General features: G+C 52.0%; 2 protein-coding genes across 3 annotated transcripts in view; both read right to left on the reverse strand.

Annotated features, from left to right (window-relative positions):
* Nucleotides 1-700: 700 nt before the first annotated feature.
* Nucleotides 701-4,066, reverse strand: OVCA2 (OVCA2 serine hydrolase domain containing). The gene is made up of 2 exons (XM_080982289.1): nt 3,805-4,066; nt 701-1,838 (listed from the first exon to the last, which is right to left on the reverse strand). Exons 1-2 carry the CDS (start codon nt 3,971-3,973, stop codon nt 1,336-1,338), a joined length of 672 nt encoding a protein of 223 aa, XP_080838415.1. The 5' UTR covers nt 3,974-4,066; the 3' UTR covers nt 701-1,335.
* A 1,137-nt stretch (nt 4,067-5,203) lies between these two features.
* Nucleotides 5,204-17,697, reverse strand: part of DPH1 (diphthamide biosynthesis 1) — a 38,088-nt gene continuing 25,594 nt past the window's right edge. For both annotated transcript variants that reach the window (XM_080982288.1, XM_080982287.1), the window contains exons 8-12: nt 14,499-14,655; nt 12,568-12,668; nt 11,442-11,520; nt 10,701-10,835; nt 5,204-7,356 (exon numbers count right to left, since the gene is read on the reverse strand). In XM_080982288.1, the coding sequence (XP_080838414.1) occupies nt 7,231-7,356; nt 10,701-10,835; nt 11,442-11,520; nt 12,568-12,668; nt 14,499-14,655 (598 nt within the window). In that variant the 3' untranslated portion in view covers nt 5,204-7,230. The remainder of the gene's footprint in view (nt 7,357-10,700; nt 10,836-11,441; nt 11,521-12,567; nt 12,669-14,498; nt 14,656-17,697) is intronic.

A 17,697-nucleotide genomic window follows, 5' to 3' on the forward strand; every position in this document is an offset into this window, starting at 1 on the left:
GCTCTCACTTCCATACATCACTACTGGGAAAACCATAGCTTGAACTATACGGACCTTTGTCGGCAAGGTGATGTCTCTGCTGTGCTCTTTAATGCAGTCCAAACTGGTCGCCACAACAGCCTCTGTGTGAGTGGGAATTAATGACACACTATGGGAAGAGAGCAGTGCCCAGGCTCCAACACCTCCCTGTCCATCCTGTGGCTCAGAGGCTTCCACTGGGCAGCTGCAGGGAGACTTGGGCGCAAAGAAAAGATGACAGCTACTTAAACTCTCATCCCTGCTCCAAGGCCCAGAAAAGTAGCTCGGAGCAAAAGCCCCTGCAGTCTAAAAGATGCCAAAGGTTGAAGAAAGGAGAGGGGGACGCCAAAGGATTCGGAAGAGCTGGAAATAAAAGACCTCACTCAATTCTTCCTGTCCTGAGACGGAAGGCTGACTTCAACAAGGACACCAATGAAGGTCAAAGCCAAGATGGTGCCACCCTCAAAAGAGGCCTCTTCCTCACTGGAGAAAGAAAAAACGGGGACAATATCTTAAGGTAAGAATTTGCATAACACTTTGAAAGAACTAAGGCTTCCAATGGGAACTGAGAGAGCTTAACACAAGGCCTGACTCTTTAACAGAAAACACAACCGCAACAAAATAACCCATGACAAAAAGATCAAAGAATTACAACAAGAAAATACAGATATACACAACAAGCTTGGAGATGCAGAAAATTAAAACAGGAGAATTTATGTTTTTGGTTTTCTGAAGAGGGAGTGGAAGAAAACGATCCTGCACCATTTATTGCCACGTGGCTTCAATCGCTGCTTCTAGAACTCACAATCTCTGATGCTTTTGAACGGCCACATTGAATGCTTTGCCCATTTCAGGAACAAGGAGGGAGTGTGGAACGAACTGAGGGACCTAATATCCATAACTTCTAACTTACAGGGGGCAGCTGCAGGCGGACCCAGGGGGATGCCCTCAGGACAGTGCTTAGTTGAAGAGGCCTCAGCAATTCTTGCCCACCCCACTGATATCCTGCATGCTTTAACTGCCAACCTCAAGGGCAGCTGACGCTCTCCCCCATGAAAACCCCAGAGTTGTGCCTGTAGGGGAAGAATAAAGAGCTCTTTTTAAATAATCTTCAACACAGGGACAGACGAGATTTTCAGATCTGACAAGTCCCAGTTTACTCATCCCTCAAGGCAGTGGTTGCAAAACAAATAGGATTCTCTGGCCATCTCGCTGCAGTGACCAGGCAGGCCAAGAGCTGCCCCTTAAACCTTCATCCGCTGGAAGTCCCACTCTGGCCAAGCCCCAAAGCAGCCTGGGCACTGGGCCCCAACGCAGTCACTTTACAAACTGATCCAAGAATTCCAGATAGGCTTTCTTTTGGGGTGCGGAGGCCGGGACAAAGTGGCCCCCTGTGTGAATGAGGGTGACGGGCTCTGCAAAGCAGGAGGCAAGCTGCCTGCTCATCTCAGCTGAGATGACCCGATCCGTCTCGCCCAGGACGTGCAGGCTGGGCACCGCGATGGGTTCCTGGTAGTAGCCCTGGTGGGGGGCGGCCTGGCTCTTGAAGCCAGCCACCACGATGGCAAAGTCAAAGGGAAAGCGGGGGTCTCCACGCTGCTTCAGGGCACAAATGATTCCCACCAACGCCGCTCCCTGGCTGAAGCCCAGGAGGCCGTCGATGGGGCCCTGCTCCGCAAAGGCTTTGGCAACGCTGTCTAGGGACTCCTCTAGCCCTTTGCAGGAAGACGCTTCTTCCAGGGCACTGAATGTCGCTTCCTGGGGGTTGGAGAACCACCAGCCCTTTGAGTCAGCTTCTAGAGCACCTGAGGCAGCTTCCCCTGCAATGGAAAGGGGTGGGGGTTAGCAAGAATGTCAAGAGAGACCAGATGAGGGACAACTCATCGGAACACTCTTCATTAATTCCCTCTCTTGCAGCATAACAAATCTTAACCTTAGATGTTGTGGCCATCCCATGAATCTCAAAATGTTGGAAGATTCCAGACAGATAAAATTAAGGACTTTACACAGCACAGACTGTGGAACTCAGTCACACAGGAGGCAGCGATGGCCACTGACAAAGTTGGTTTTGAAAGAGGATTAGACACATTAAAGGAGGAGAGGACTGCAGATGACTGCTAGCCCCAGTGGTCTCCACAGTCAGAGGCAGTGATGCTTATGAATGCCAGTTTTCTGGAAACCAGAGGAGGGAAGAGTTGTTCTTGTGCTTGAATCCTGCTGGAGGGTTTTCCTTTGGGGCAGGAACAGCAGGCTGGGCAAGACGGGCCATGGGCCTGATCCAGCAGGCTCTTCTTATGCTCCTAGAGCATAATAAATCTGCAAGTCTTTAACCTGGTGCCCTCCAGGGGTTGTTGGACTACAAATCCCATCAGCCTCTAAACCAGCAGAGGACAGGCAAAGGCTTCCTGCAGGTGTCATTGCAAGACTTGTTTTTTGCTGCAACTGTCTCCATTTTTTCTCACTGGTCCCTGACCTTTCTACTAACAATCACTCATGAAGTGTCGTTGCTTTCAGAGGGTGAGAAATATGAGTATGTACAAATGTTCATGATCAAACCATACAGTGACTAATGTGTTTTTGTACAGGGATAGGAAACGAGGGCCCACGCCACAGACCTGCCACTCAAATACAAACCATAACTTGTTCCTCCCACCTCAGAACAGATTTTCTCTCAGTAATTCTTACAATCAGCCTGTGGGTAGACCACTAATGGTAGGGTCTCCATCCCTGCCAGGGAAACAGAAAGGACTCGCTTAAGGCAACAGGGACTTTACCAACCGCAGTGTATTTTACAGGCTTTACTGGGATTTTTGCCATGGGTTTGGAAACCAGGATTTTGCTGGAGCTTTTTCTTAACTGGAGAGGCCAGGGATTCAACCTGGGACTTTCTTCCAGCAAAGCAGCTGATCTGCCCCTACACTCCAGTTCCTTCCCCTAACAAACGCACCTCATGAGCCTGCTCATTGCGGGATCTGTGGCTGAGAACAGATGGAGAAACCGAAGAAGAGCCCTACAGCAGCTGGATTAGGCCAAGGGGGGGGGGCATCTAGCGCAGCCTCCTGTTGCCACAGTGGCCAACCAGATGCCCCCAAGGGAAGCCCACAAAGCAGCAGGACCGGGGGGGGGGCAGCAGCTGCTGCACACCATATGCAACACCTTCATTAAACTAGAGCAGGGTTTCCCAAACTTGGGTCTCCAGCTGTTTGGGGACTACAATTCCCATCATCCCTGAGCATTGGTCCCGCTAGCTAGGGGGGATGGGAGATGTAGTCCAAAAACTGCTGGAGAAAGCCTGCTTGGGAAATTCCAAGGTCTCCTTCCTGGCAGGTCAGGAGGACATCCGAAGAGGCTGCAGAGTCCGGCCCAAGAGGGGCCCATCCTGCCCAGCCTCCTCTGCTCACGGTGGCCGATGCCCCCCAGCAAACGGGATCCGAGCCCCAGAGCCACCCTCCCCTCCTGGGGTTCCCAGTCACTGGCCTTGGGAGCCACGCTGGCCCCTCGGAGCCCGTCCTCGACAGCCCTCTCACCCGCCACGAACTGGCCCAGTCCTCTCTGGGAGACCGCGGGGCTGCTGGCCCGGCAGATTTCTTTTTTAAAAACATAATTTACAAAATGGATTAACGAGACTTTCTCCTGATTAGTTGCCCCTCTGGGAGGCGGAAGAGGCTTTTTGAGGTGGGGGGAATCGCACTCTGCACACGCTCAGAGGAACACTCGACACCCAATCAGCCTAGCCAATGGCAGGGCCCTCCTGGAGTGACGTCAGGGAAGGCCCCGCCCCCTCACCTGACGGGAGAGGCGCGTCAACCGAATGGGGCGCGTCCACGTACAGGAGCTCCGCGCGCCCGCGCAGGGCCTTGCGCAGGGACCCGGTTCGCGCGCGGAAGATGTCCGCGCTCTGCCGGTATCCATGGAGACAGAGCAGCCGCAACCCGCCGCCCCCGCGGGCGGACATGCTTCATCCGGGTATCTGCGCCAGGTGGGAAGTAGAACGAGGGAAGCCGGAAGCAACGCTCCTCTTTGCAGCGTCTATGGTTAGGAGGCCGGAAATGCCCTTCTCGTACCGTAGAGCTAAGCAAAGAGTAGAGTGAACTCTATTCGGGGTCTGGAGAGGTGAATTCCGGGCTCGCTCATGGAAATCTGGCTCTCAGGTCTGATTCCATCTCTGCGCGTAACACTTAAGATGCCTGCCAAGGCGAAGCTATTGCCTGCTTCCCCCTGCGTCTGCTAGGGGAGGAAAGAGCAAGCGAGAGGAGGCTCACGACAGCCCTGCGAGGTAGGACATCAGAGGCGGGTAGGATTCCCAAGCAAAAAACCAGTGGCCTTAAATTCATCGCCTGCCCCAACCTCCTCTTGCTGTGCAAAAATAAAGAGAGCAATCCTGCCGTGGTCTTTTTAAATCTCACACGGAGGACCCTTTCCCTCCACTGCCTTGCCTACAAACACTAACAGTGAATGCTTACTCACAAGTAAGCCCTACTGGACTTGCTCCCAGGTAAATGTGCATGTTTAGGATGGCAGCCTTAAGCTACTTATTCACTTTGGGATTTCTAAGGCAGATCTCAAATTTAGGGGAATGGAAATTAATTTCACATTAAGGCAGCTGGGAGACCCAGTACAGATTTGGGCAACTGAACAGCCTTTTTTGTGGCATTTTCAGACCCTCCCAAGTGTCCCTATTTTCCAGGGACAGCCCCGGATTTACAGAAGTCACCCTGGTTTCTGATTTGATCCCAGAGTGTCCTTCTTTTCCCTAGGGTGCCCTTATCTTCATCGGAGAAAGCTTGGGGAGTATGGAGTTGTGACCCCTGAACCAAAGAAATGAATAACTATACAACCTTTAATGTTTTTTTATGTTTTTATATATGTTGTAAGCTGCCCAGAGTGGCTGGAGCAACTCAGGCAGATGGGTGGGATACAAATAATAAAAAGATGATGATGGAACAAACTCTCTCCACTGTGCAGCAGCCACTTTTCAGTTTTGACTGCATTTTTGAGTGTATTTTGTAAAGAGGGACTCCTGTCCCAAACAGGCTGCATAGCAGAGGGGCCTGGCTCTCCTCTTGCACCCACAGCGAGGCGTTTTGGGACCTTCCCCCTTCTCAAGGGTAGTGGAAACATTACAAGTGTTAACGGAGAAATCTGAGGGCTCCCTTGGACAAAAAACAAGGACACCAGCCAGGAAGACCAGAGCAAAACAGCAGCCAGGAGGCTTGGTCTTTATTGAAGACTGTCGCGACAGGACTCCCACCTGCCACCAGGTGGAAGAAGATGGAAGCCCCGAACAAAAGAGAACCCAAACTTTTATTAGCTGCTAATCCCCATGTTACACCCCCCCAAACTACATCACTCATACATCACGGTTACATCATGAAAGGGGAGGTCTGGTGGCAGCAATCTGAGCATCCTGGACCCTGCCCCATGGTTCCCCTTGCCCTCCACCAAACACCCATCAAGTGTAACAAAAAAGATATTCACATTTCCCTGTTTCCCAGCCAAGTTCATCCCACCCTTTTGTCTTCATCTGGGTTTGTTATTTCTGGAATGGCTACCTGTCTGGCACTCAGATATCAGGATGCCAGGGATTATCACTCAGGCAGAGGGGCTGCTGAGTAGCTGAGCTCACAGGTCTATATGAATTTCTGAAGTTTCCCCAGTGAGCCAGTACACAGATGCATTTATCAGTGAATTCTTACATTTGGTGTCCTGCCGCAAAGGCCCTTTGAATAGATAGGAAGAAACTGTGATGAAGTGTTTTGTGGGGACAAATCACAAAGTTACAAAAGTGATTGTGCTGATTTTGGTAGTGGGCTGCATGTACGTGATATCTGCTGGAGGGGCAACCCCCCCATCCTAAATTCCTGCAACGCGAGCGTCCCACCCCGGCAGTTTCTCCCAAGACATGTTCCTGGATTATTTTTATGACTCATTTCATTTCTATACCGCTTCATAATTGTAAGAAAAAGTTCTCAACCTGCATTAAAATACCAAACAGAACATTCCAAAATAAAACTTGACAGAAGAAAATCATATATAGAACATACATTTAAAACAACATAATTAACGGGAAACCGAAATATTATCTTAAAAGACGTCAAAATAAAACATTACAAAGGAAGGTCAAGGATGGAATACACATTTAAAGCAGTGCAAACAAGAAGAGAATAAAATATTGTCGTAAACATGGATTGACAGTAAGTAGAGATAGATGAAACACGCCCTCCATTTCTTAGTGAAAGGGCTCCAGAGCTGGAAGTTTGGGGATAAACCAGGGTTTCTCAAATGTTTGGGGGTTGCTAGCACCTTGGTTCCATAAACTCACCCCAGTGCCCCCTGCACTATCCTATAAACAATAGCAGTTTGCATGACCCACTACAGAATATAACAAAATGAAAACGGCAATGATTTATTGTGCATTTATTTCAAAAAAATAAACATAGGCAAAAATAAATATATGCTCCCCTCTAATCATGGAGCTGAAAAAAGAATGTGCATCAAAGAATATTGCATGAAAAATAGAAATATATGTATATTTGGAAACATTTTTAATGATTACCAAGTATAAAGTGCTGTCTTCCAGGAGAAACGTATGAAAACTATTTTACACATTCTAATGATGGAAAACATAAGGGAGAAGGAAATTTATAGCGTATGGTTTGTACTCACCAAACAGGCACAAACCTTCACCTACTACAGACGTACGGTAACCAGTTTATTAGAAAACCGATAGCTATTACCAATAATTGGCCATCTTGGGATGATGCAGAATTGTAAAGGCAAAGAAATGTCCCCAAAGGAAAACAGCTTCAAAAGTGGTAAGAGCAGTAAACCTTTAAAAACGAAGCGAGGAAAAAGTTTCACTCGAGCTTCTAGTCTGGTCAATCGTAAAACAGCGGCGCATGAGCTCAGAGGGGCCTTCCTCCAGCGCCCCCTGCTGCCCCTTTCCTCTTATCACCCGTAGGTGATCCCACCGCCCCCCAGGAGTTAGTCCCACCCATTTGGGGAGCCACTGGGCTAGACTTTGGCCCACACACTGCTGGGCAGCAACGGCCGCTTGCCCCCTTGGACGTGCATCCTCTGGGCTTGGCTGGTGTTTGTGCCCCAGAGTGCCAGCCCTGCTGTTCCTCAGGGGTGCTGCCAAGCCGGTTCTGTGCCCGACAGCTCAGTGTGGTCCCAGGACCCACCTTAACCCCCCAGGTCTGGCGCAGAGCCTCAAGGCTGAGGGCTGGGCACTGGCACCTCTTCCTTCTCCTTCTCCTTCTCCTCCTCCTCCTCTCGGCAGTCGCAGCGCCCACAGGCTTTCTTCTCGGGCTGGAGCGTGGCCTTGGCCGGGATCACCTGCAAGAATTGGGCAATGCCTGAGAAGCTGAAGGGGGCATGGCAAGGTCCCAGCCCTCATGGTTTTGAGCTGAGGGCGGGTCTAAACAGGAACACAGGAAGCTGCCTTGTCAGAGAGTACAGAGTCTCTCTAAAAAGAAGTGCAAGGTTAAGGTCCTCAGGGTTGATTTCAATAGGAACTCAGGAAGGTCTCTTTTACTGACTATTAAGTACAGTGGTGCGGGACGCGGGTGGCGCTGTTGGTTAAACCACAGAGCCTAGGACTTGCCGATCAGAAGGTCGGCGGTTCGAATCCCCGTTCCGGGGTGAGCTCCCGTTGTTAGGTCCCAGCTTCTGCCAACCTAGCAGTTCGAAAGCACAAAGATCAAGTAGATAAATAGGTACCACTCTGGCGGGAAGGTAAACGGCGTTTCCGTGTGCTGTTCTGGTTCGCCAGAAGCAGCTTAGTCCTGCTGGCCACATGACCTGGAAGCTGTCTGTGGACAAACGCTGGCTCCCTCGGCCAATAAAGCGAGATGAGCGCCGCAACCCCAGAGTCGGTCACGACTGGACCTAACGGTCAGGGGTCCCTTTACCTTTACCTTTAAGTACAGTGGTACCTCAGTTTAAGAACAGCCCTGTTTACGAACTATTCGGTATAAGAACTCTGCAAAACCGGTAGTGTTCCGGTTAGCAAACTTTACCTCAGTCTACGAGCGGAATCCGAACGGTGGAAGGGCACCGACGGCGGGAGGCCTCATTAGGAAAAGTGCACCTCGGTTTAAGAACGACTTTGGTTTAAGAACGGACTTGTGGAACAGATTAAGTTCGTAAACCGAGGTACCACTGTACTGCTAGATCCAGCATACATTTTGGAAAGCTATTTTTCTGGTATGTATCTGGATACTCCATTCAAGATGGAACGCTCTGTCACAAGAGACTAGGGCCCTGCGGGACTTGACATCTTTCTGCAAGGCCTGCGAGACATAGCTGTTCCACCAGGCCTTCGGCCAGGGCACATCCTTCTGTAATCCTCATAGAACTCTAGCCCATAGAATTGATTTTAGAATGAATGGATTTTAGAATGTATTTCAATTAATCAATTATTTTTTATGTAAACTGTGTTATTTTTACTGTTGTTAGGCGCTCTGAGCCCGGCTTTGGCTGGGGAGGGTGGGATATAAATAAAATTTTATTATTATTATTATTATTTTATTAAGATCATCATAACCAAATTTTGCATGGTGCTTCCCAAGACTAAGGATCAGCCTTTCGTCTGTGTTTGGATACCATCGGACACCATCAGACTAAGACCTGGGAGACCCCAGGGTCCTTAATCCCTTCCCTCGGCCATGACACTCACTGACTTTGGGGGCTGGTCGCTGCCTCTCAGCCAAGCCGGCCTGGCAGCGTTGTGGTGGGGAGTATACAAGGAGGGCAGAACTGTTTACACATCACCAAGAGCTCCTTGGGAGGAGAAGGTGGCATATAAATGCAATTCAACACATTTTGATCCAAGATGGGGGACCGGATCTCTCGCAATTTAGCCACTGATTTTGCAAGACTGCACTGATTTTGTGGGATGGGGTGTTCTTAGACTTCCTGAGCAGCTTCAGGAATGAGGTTGCTAGCTATTAAATAGAATAACAGAATCAAAGCATAGTAGAGTTGGATGTGATCCCGATCTCATCTAGTCCAACACTTCTGAGCCGCCCTGAGATCTTAGAAACCTAATAATATATAAAATAACCCCCCTGCAATGCAGGGATCACAGCCAAAGAACTCCTGACCGGGGTCCATCAAACCTCTGCTTAAATTGTCCACTGCACATGAAACTGTCATGGTAGAAGCCAGATCTGTGTTAGCAGGGAAGGCGAATGGAATAGAAAAAACTGATCCAAGAACCCTGAGGATCTAGGATTCCTAGGTCCTCTCTCTGGCTGCGCCTTCGCTGCACTAATGCAACTCCCACCATATGGAAAACAGTTCACCCAAAGTGAGAGGCCCCCCACCCTGACTGGCCGCTAGGGGGAGATGCCACCCTGCAAGTGAAGCGCAGAGAGCCGAGTGCGAGAACCTGGGAAAATGGGGCTTCCTTCTGCAGGTTCAACCCAGCAAGCAGGACAAGGGACCTGAGGCCTGTGTGTCCCAGTTAAGAAGCCACAGGCGTCACCCTAAGGGAAAGAGAGGGATCTTGATAGACAAACAGAAAGGGCAGGGCTACTGGTGAGATGGCTACTGTCTGCCATGGTCCATCTAGCCCAGTGTTGCCTACACTGACTGGCAGCAGCTATGCAGGGTTTCAGGCAGGGAGTGTTTCTTCCAGCCCTCCCTGCAAGTGGGGACTGAACCTGGGACCTTCTGCACTCAAAGCAGGTGCTCTTTGCCACTGACCGAGCCCTCCCCTCAAGAGCGTGGAGAGTGGCTGCCAGCCAGAGCAGACAGTGCTTGGAGACTGAACTACAATACAGAAATTGGGGGGGATCCAACCCTGAGCTGTGAACCAGGAAGTCCCAGTTCAAATGCTATGAGCTCTTTGGGTCTCCATTCAACCCCTGCTCCCCCCTGAAATTTGGGGGGTAAAGTGAATAATGCTGACCTCCTGCTCTTGTAAGGGGTGGGGAACCTTACGTGGCCCCCACACCTCTCTCTCTGGCCCCCAAAGTCCCCCCCCCAGGCTGCACCCTCCTCCAGTGGTCTGGCCCAGCTGCAAAGGTGCCCCATGCCTCTCGCCTAGCCTGCGGGAGGAGAGGAGCCTGAGGGCAGAGAAAACAGCCGGCTCCTGTCCAAGGATAAAGAGGGCTTTTTGCTGCCCCCCCCCACTTTTGCTTCTTGCCCCGCCCACCACTGGCGTGCGGCCCTCAGGATGCTCTGCAAGGGAATGCGGCCCTCCGAGCAGAAACACTTCCCCGCCAGGGATTGCAGTTTCGAAAGGCGCACGAAAGCACTTTGCCGCTGGTTATTACTGTGAATTACTATGAATTGACTGAATTGCATCAATTGTTTTGATGAGTCCGTTGCTGTTTGCTTTATTTATTTATATGCTGCTGCGTTTGATATTATAGAGATCGCAATGCCTTTTTTTCCCTTCTAATGCTGTTGCTTCTCGCTCAACATTTGCTGCTGGAAAAGCAGAATACAGATCCCCAGCCAGATCAAAGGATGAGAATCGGGAGGCCTTCAAAAGCCCCACTTCCTGCAATGCACGGGGCTGGAATAGAGGACCCTTTGAGGTCCCTTCCAACTCTATGAAACAGAAGTGCCAGAGTGCAAGGGCTCCTGTGCCCAGGAAGGTGCCCAGGAGGAACCCCTGCCCCACTCCCCGTCCGCATGCAAAGCCCCCCAGGGGCTGCCGCGCCCCTCACCTCCTTCTCCCGGCTCCCCCTCTGCGGCTGGCGGCTGCTGCTGTGGTTCACCGTCCAAGGCCCCAGCGACTGGCTGGCGTAGAAATCCATGGGGTAGGTCTCTTGCCACTGAACCTGTTGCAGAGCCACGGCGGCCTGAAAAGAGGGGGGAATAAAAGAGGACAAGGGAGGGCGGGGTCAAGATCCTGGTGGCTCCAGAACCTTCCCTGAATGGAGGGGGTTAATAATAATAATAATAATAATAATAATAATTTATTTATACTCCGCCCATCTGGCTGGGTTTCCCCAGCCACTCTGGGCAGCTTCCAACAAACTATTAAAATACTGTAATGCACCAAACATTAAAAGCTTCCCTAAACAGGGCTGCCTTCAGATGTCTTCTAAAAGTCTGGTAGTTGTATCTGGTGGGAGGGAGTTCCACAGGGCGGGCGCCACTACCAAGAAGGCCCTCTGCCTGGTTCCCTGTAACTTGGCTTCTCGCAGTGAGGGAACCGCCAGAAGGCCCTCGGCGCTGGACCTCAGTGTCCGGGCAGAACGATGGGGGTGGAGACGCTCCTTCAGGGATACTGGACTGAGGCCGTTTAGGGCTTTCAAGGTCAGCACCAACACTTTGAATTGTGCTCAGAAACGTACTGAATCCTGTTGTGGTTTGGGCTGCGGGTTCAAGGCCCAGGGAATGATGGGAGGCGGGAGTCCAGCCACCTTGGATTAGGAGGAAGGCGGATGCTGTCGTTGGCTTACCTCGTAGGGCGTGAGGAGAGGTCTTCCGAAGGCCTCCCCCCAGTCGATGGAGAGCCTGGGACAAGCCACCTGGACCCACCTGCAGGAAGGAAGAGGAAGAGGGGCTGTAGGGCAAGAGGGCAGGGCGCCTGCTTGGCATGCAGAAGGACCCAGGCTCAATCCCCAGGAAGAAAAGGTCCCAAATAGGCCAAATCCTATTGAGCTAGGAAGGCGAGACCTTAGGCCAGCCAGAGTCTCTCAGCTTCTCCTACCTCACAGGGCTGCTGGGAGGACGAAAGGCCCAGCAAAGATTTGCCTGTTCCAAGCCCTGCTCTGGGTTCATTTGCTGCTGGGATTTCCGATATGTTTTATTTAACGCTTGCTCTGCATTTTGCTCCATTGCGTGTGGAGTTCATGTTATTGGAAAGGCAAGATTACATCTTTTAATTACCGTATTTTTCGCGCTATAACACGCACCCGACCATAACACGCACGTAGTTTTTAGAGGAGGAAAATCCGTAGGCATGCCACCCGTAGGCATTCCCTCCATAACACGCACAGACATTTCCCCTTACTTTTTAGGAGGAAAAAAGTGAGTGTTATGGTGCAAAAAATACGGTATTTCAGAAAAGGCAAGTGCCTGTTTGTTTGTTTTTTAACTGAAAATTTCATTGTTTTATTCCTTTCTGAGGTTTTTGGGGGTTTATTTTACAGTCAAGAAGGATTTGGATTTTTTTAATGAAATAAATAAGTGAACAAATCTTTGCTTACCTGGTGGACTAGAACCTTGGCTTTGCTTTTAAAAACAGAAAAGAAGCTTGCCCAATGCCAGGGTCCTGCCACCACGGTTCTGGGCAGGGCGGCTTAAATGCCCCAACAAACAATGAAATGGGGGAAGAGGAGGCCTCAGGTGTCCCAATGTGGTGCAGGGGTCAGAGTGTCAGACAAGACCTGGGAGAGACCAGGGTTCGAATCCTTCCACTTAGCCATCAAGCTCACCGGGTGTCCTTGGGGGCCAGTTGCTGCCTCTCTCACCCTCACAGGGTTGTTATGGGGATTAAAAGAAGAGGGAGAGCAGAACCAAGAACGCCAAAGAGGGGAGAGGAAGGGGGGTGTCTTCTGACCCACGGCTCCCATTGATACTCACGCCTCAACATCGGGGAACAGCTGCAGTTTGCCAGGGAAAATCTCCGAGAGCAGGAGGCGGATGTAAGGGCGCCCCAAGGACCGGAGGGTGGACTCCAAGTGCTGCAGACAAGGGGGGGGGGCATGGAGAGAAGAGAGGTTGGGACCCGAGACGGAGCCTTAATGGTGGTGGCACCAAACATGTCTCCCCTGCAAGGAAGGTCCGCCAGGCTCCTTCTCTCTTTGTCTGCGGAAAAACTTTCTATTCCAGCATGCTTTTCCTTTACAGTCGTACCTTGGAAGTCAAACAGAATCTGTTTCGGAAGTCCGTTTGGCATCTGAAATGTTCGACTTCCAAAGCGCGGCTTCCGATTGGAAGCTCCTGCAGCCAATCGGAAGCAGCGGAACCTGTGTCAAACGTTCGGGTTCCAAAAATAGTTCGCAAACCGGAACAGTCACTTCCAGTTTTCGATTGTTTGGGAGTCGGAACATTAGGCTCCCAAGGTGTTCGGGAGCCGAGGTAAGACTGTATTTTATATACACCACTTATTTACCATCGTCGCGAAGCGGCTTATTTTAGCTGAAGGATCCGGTTAACGGCCCTCCTGAAAGGGCCCCCTGAGTCCAGCGCCCTGACCGTGGCCAACCAGGCACCCCAAAGGAACCTGAGCACTTGAGCAACTCTCCACTGTTTGTTCCCCATTGCTTGGTACACAGAGGTAGACTGCCCCTGGGTGTGGAGGTTCTGCTATCACAGCAGGCCTCCGATTGGACCTGTCTGTCTAGTCCAGCTTCCTGCCTTTACCATGGCATTCAGAAGCATCACGGCCTCTGACACCTGCCCTCTGCCCCCCCCCCCAGCTAAGAATGTAATAAGAACTCTGTATGAGGACAGGAGCTGGCCAGGGGGGAATGGAGGCTGGGGGAGGACAGGACTTGATCTCTGTCGCTGGAGGGCTCCTTCGCACACGATGGTTCTATGGTTCTGTTGATTTATTCCTTGCCCTCCACCCTAAGATACCAGGGCAGGTGGCAGCATTAACAACAACCCTGAAACAACACTTTAAAACAACTTAAAAAGGTAAAAGGACCCCTGACCATTAGGTCCAGTCGTGGCCGACTCTGGGGTTGCGGCGCTCATCTCGCTTTATTGGCCGAGGGAGCCGGCGTACAGCTTCTGGGTCATGTGGCCAGCATGACTAAGTAGCTTCTGGCAAACCAGAGCAGCACACGGAAACGCCATTTACCTTCCCGCCAGAGTGGTACCTATTTATCTACTTGCACTTTGACGTGCTTTAGAACTGCTAGGTTGGCAGGAGCAGGGACCGAGCAATGGGAGCTCACCCCGTCGCGGGGATTCGAACCACTGACCTTCTGATCGGCAAGTCCTAGGCTCAGTGATTTAACCCACAGCGCCACCAGCGTCCCTTTTAAAACAACTTACAATGGCAGAAAACAGGTGGGCCCTAAAAATATACACCTTGTGTGTCAAAAGTCAGAGCAAAGAGGGGCACCTTCGACATTCTCCAAAAGCTGGACAATGAAGGCACCAGACGCACCCCAGTCAGCAGGGAGTTCCACAGCTCATTTTATTCCTAAAAGTATTGACATACTGCTCTATCATACAAAAGTAAAATAAAAATAAAACCCACGTCAAAGTGGTTTATAAAAGGATAAAACCATACATGAGAACCACAACATATTGGAAGTTTTGCAGCCTCCCTGGGCGGCTCTGCCTGGCTGCGCCGTCTCCTCGAACTCAGGTCCTGTCTCAGTTTCCCTGGGCGGAGAGGGGAGAAGCAGCGAATGCAGGAACCAGCCTGCTGCACCCAAGGGAGAAATCCAGACACATTGCTCCGCCCATGTTTGCTCCTGGCCCCACCCATTACCCCCCCCAGGCTAGAATCCTCCCCCTCCACCGCCAGAGGAGGGACAAGGCAGGGAGCAACTCACTTCCAGGATGGCCGGGGACCCCTGGCGCCCCAACGTCCCCAGGATGAGGCCCCACTTTCCGGCGCGAGACGCCTCCCGGACGGCTTCCTTCCGCGTCTTCTGCATGCGCTCGTGGCCGTAGTGCTCCTCAGAGAAGACCTTGCTGTAGGGGTCGTACCTGCAGAGAGGGGGGCAGGGGAGGGATCAGAGGCTGGTGGGGAGGGACCCCCACCTTCGGAGAAAGGAAAGACGCAGGCCCTGAACTCAGGCAGGCAGCAGCTCCCACCGACGGCATCCCCCCCCATGCGCTTCCCACAGGGGCCAAGCGCAGAACGTGGCATCCTCCATGCACACCTAAAGCTGCCTGATGCGGAGTCAGGCCTTAGGGGCTGGCTGGCTCAGGGCTGCCCACACTGACTGGCAGCAGCAGCAGCTCTTCAAGAGGTTTCTCCCATTGGAAGATGCCCCTGGGACTTTTCTGCGGGCAAAGCTCTGCGGGCAAAGCCCAGGGCCCTTTCCCTTCAAAAAACAAAAGAGCCAAAACGCTAGTCCTCATGATTAAAGGGGCTGCTTCAAGAGGAAGCTGCCTTTTGTCTGGAACAAACAAACTGAAGAATTGCTGGTGCTGCGCTCAAGTCCTGTCGGCCACCGTGAGAAGAGGACGCTGTGTCTCTGCTAAGTCCCCTTTGGCCCAACACTGCAGGGCTCTTCTGACGTCCTTTGGGCTCTGCACATGCTCTAAAAGGCAGCGCGGCACCATGGTTAGAGCGCTGGACCAGGACCTGGGAGAATAGGGTTGAAATCCCCACTTGGCCATGAAGCTCACAGGGTGACCTTGGGCCAGTCACCATCTCTTAACCTAGCCTCCCTTGCAGGGTTGTAATAATAATAATAATAATAATAATAATAATATTTATTTATATTCCACCCTCCCAAGCCAAAGCCGGGCTCAGAGCGGCTAACAACAATAGTGAGGTTGTAGTGAGGTTGAAATGGGAGGAGGAGAACCACGAGGTTCTTGGAAAACAAAGGTGGCATATTAATATTATTATTATTAATAATAATAGCAGCACATCCCTCCAGCTTTTATCACATCTTTGGAATGGGAGGCAGTTGTACTAAAGGGATGGGGCTGCACCAGGTAGGGGGTTGTGTGTTGGGGGGCAGCACACACACCCCCGTCTTCCGCCGCCCACCAGAGCACCCTCTAAAGTTTACCCCTCTCCCATCTGAAATCTAAACATTTTGACAAGCACCTCCAGAAACGTGGGTCTCCCATTACGCCCCCCCCCTCCCGACAGCCCTTCTTCTGGAGGCAGAGAGGGGCCATAAAACGAGGCGATGATGAGCCCTGCTCAGAAGCGATGAAATATCCGCCGCTCTGCTGGGACCCGGCCTGCCCACCGCCCAAATCTGAATTCCTGAGCAGGTCGTTTGTTAGCGGCAGGCAGGGGGGGACGGCAGCTTTATGGGGCAGAGAGGCGGCCCAGCCCAGGCGCAGCTTGATTAAAATTCCCTCTGCCAAGCCGGGTAACAAATCACCCGTTTTCCAGGGAAGTGGCGATGGGGAGAGAGAGAGCGGCGGAGCGTGGCCGCCTGCGGAAATCAGGCCTTTCCTGCTGGGGGGAGTAGGGAGAGGGTTGCCCATGGCTACTGGCCAGGATGGCTAGCTGCAAGGGCAGGAGGAAGGACGGGATGAGCCACAGGCCCGATCCTTTAGGCTCTTACGTAGGAGGAGAGGGTGGCCCATGGCTACTAGCCAGAAGTCGCAGCAACCGGCCTTGCTGCCTCCAGCAGAGGAGGCAGGAGCACAGAAAGCAGAAAGGAAACAGGGAGCCAAGCGCACACACGCAGGCCGACTTTGCTGCAAGCAGGATCCGACCCCTGCGCTGGACTGTGGAAGAAGCGACCGCCTTCGGGAAACCCGCACAGTTCCGGTCGCCACAACTCAAAAAGGATATCGTGGATTTGGAAAAGGTTCTGAGTAGGGCCCCTCAAATGGCCCTGAGGATGGAGAGACTCGGCTGCAGAATTTTGGGGACTTTTTAGTATGGGGGAAAGGTGAGTTAGAGGCAGCGTGACAGAAGGTTTTATAAAATTATTCTCTCCCCGCTCTCCTAACGCCGTAACTTGTGCATGTCCAATGAAGCTGAGTGTTGGTCAGGTATAAGGAAGAACTTTGTTAAACTGTGGAACTCCCTTCCACTAGAGGTACGTGATTGCCACCAACCTGGACTGCTTAAAAAGAGGCTTGGACAAATTCAGGGAGAAGGAGAGGGCTACTAGCCAGGATTGCTCTGCTCTGCCCTCTTCTGGAGACCAGTTTCTGGAAACCACAGGAGGGGGAGAATTGCTCTTGTGTTCGAATCCTGCTTGCGGGTTTCCCTTTGGGGCATCTACTTGCTGTCCCAGGTGGGCCACTGGCCTGATTCAGTCAGCTCTTTTTCTGTTCTTAGCAGAAGGAAGGTTCCCTCCCCACGCGCAAACTCCCTCTTCCCCAGCAGAAGGTGGACATTTGCCTTCCTGTTTGCCTTCTGGTAATCACTGTTTGCTGTCCTTCCTGCTCAGCCCAACCTTGAATTCCCACGCTGGCCTTTAACAAGATTGTTCCGCCCGTTTAGCGGGAAATCAGCCCGCATGGAGGGGCTGCGTTGGGGTCCTAAGGAGAGCGGATGGCGAGGGGCTGTGGTGGGAGCAGGCAGCAGGTGTTGGGGGGCCCAGGGTTGAAGAGGGCGAAGGGGTGGGGCGCACAGGACTGGGGGTTTTGGTCTATGACGTGCCTGGCGGGGACTGATGGGAGTTGTAGAGCCAGAGCGCTCCAGGCTGGTGGAGGCTGAGAATGTGGTCCTCTGGGCTGAGCACCTCCTAATCAGGCCAGCCCAACGTCTGCTCCTAAAGCCCCCTGGAAATTAAAGTTTCCGTAACAAGGAAGGCACTTTTTCAGAAGTGGAGAACCACACGGCTGGGATGAATGTGGCCCTCAAGGCCTTTTCGGCCCCCAAGTTGCTTTTCCCAGGCCACACCTCCTACCTAGGCATACCTTCTATCTCCAAGTAACACCTCCCTCCTTTGCCACACCCTCTGTAGGCCACGCCTCCTCCCTAGCCACACCCTCTATAGGTCACGCCTCCTCCCATGCCACACCAATCTCCAGGCCACGCCTCCTCCCTAGCCACACCTCCTATCTCCAGGCCACACCTCCCAAGTCACACCTCCTATC

The sequence above is a fragment of the Podarcis pityusensis genome, assembly GCF_964106645.2.
Source record: "Podarcis pityusensis genome assembly, chromosome: 15".
NCBI lineage: Eukaryota > Metazoa > Chordata > Lepidosauria > Squamata > Lacertidae > Podarcis > Podarcis pityusensis.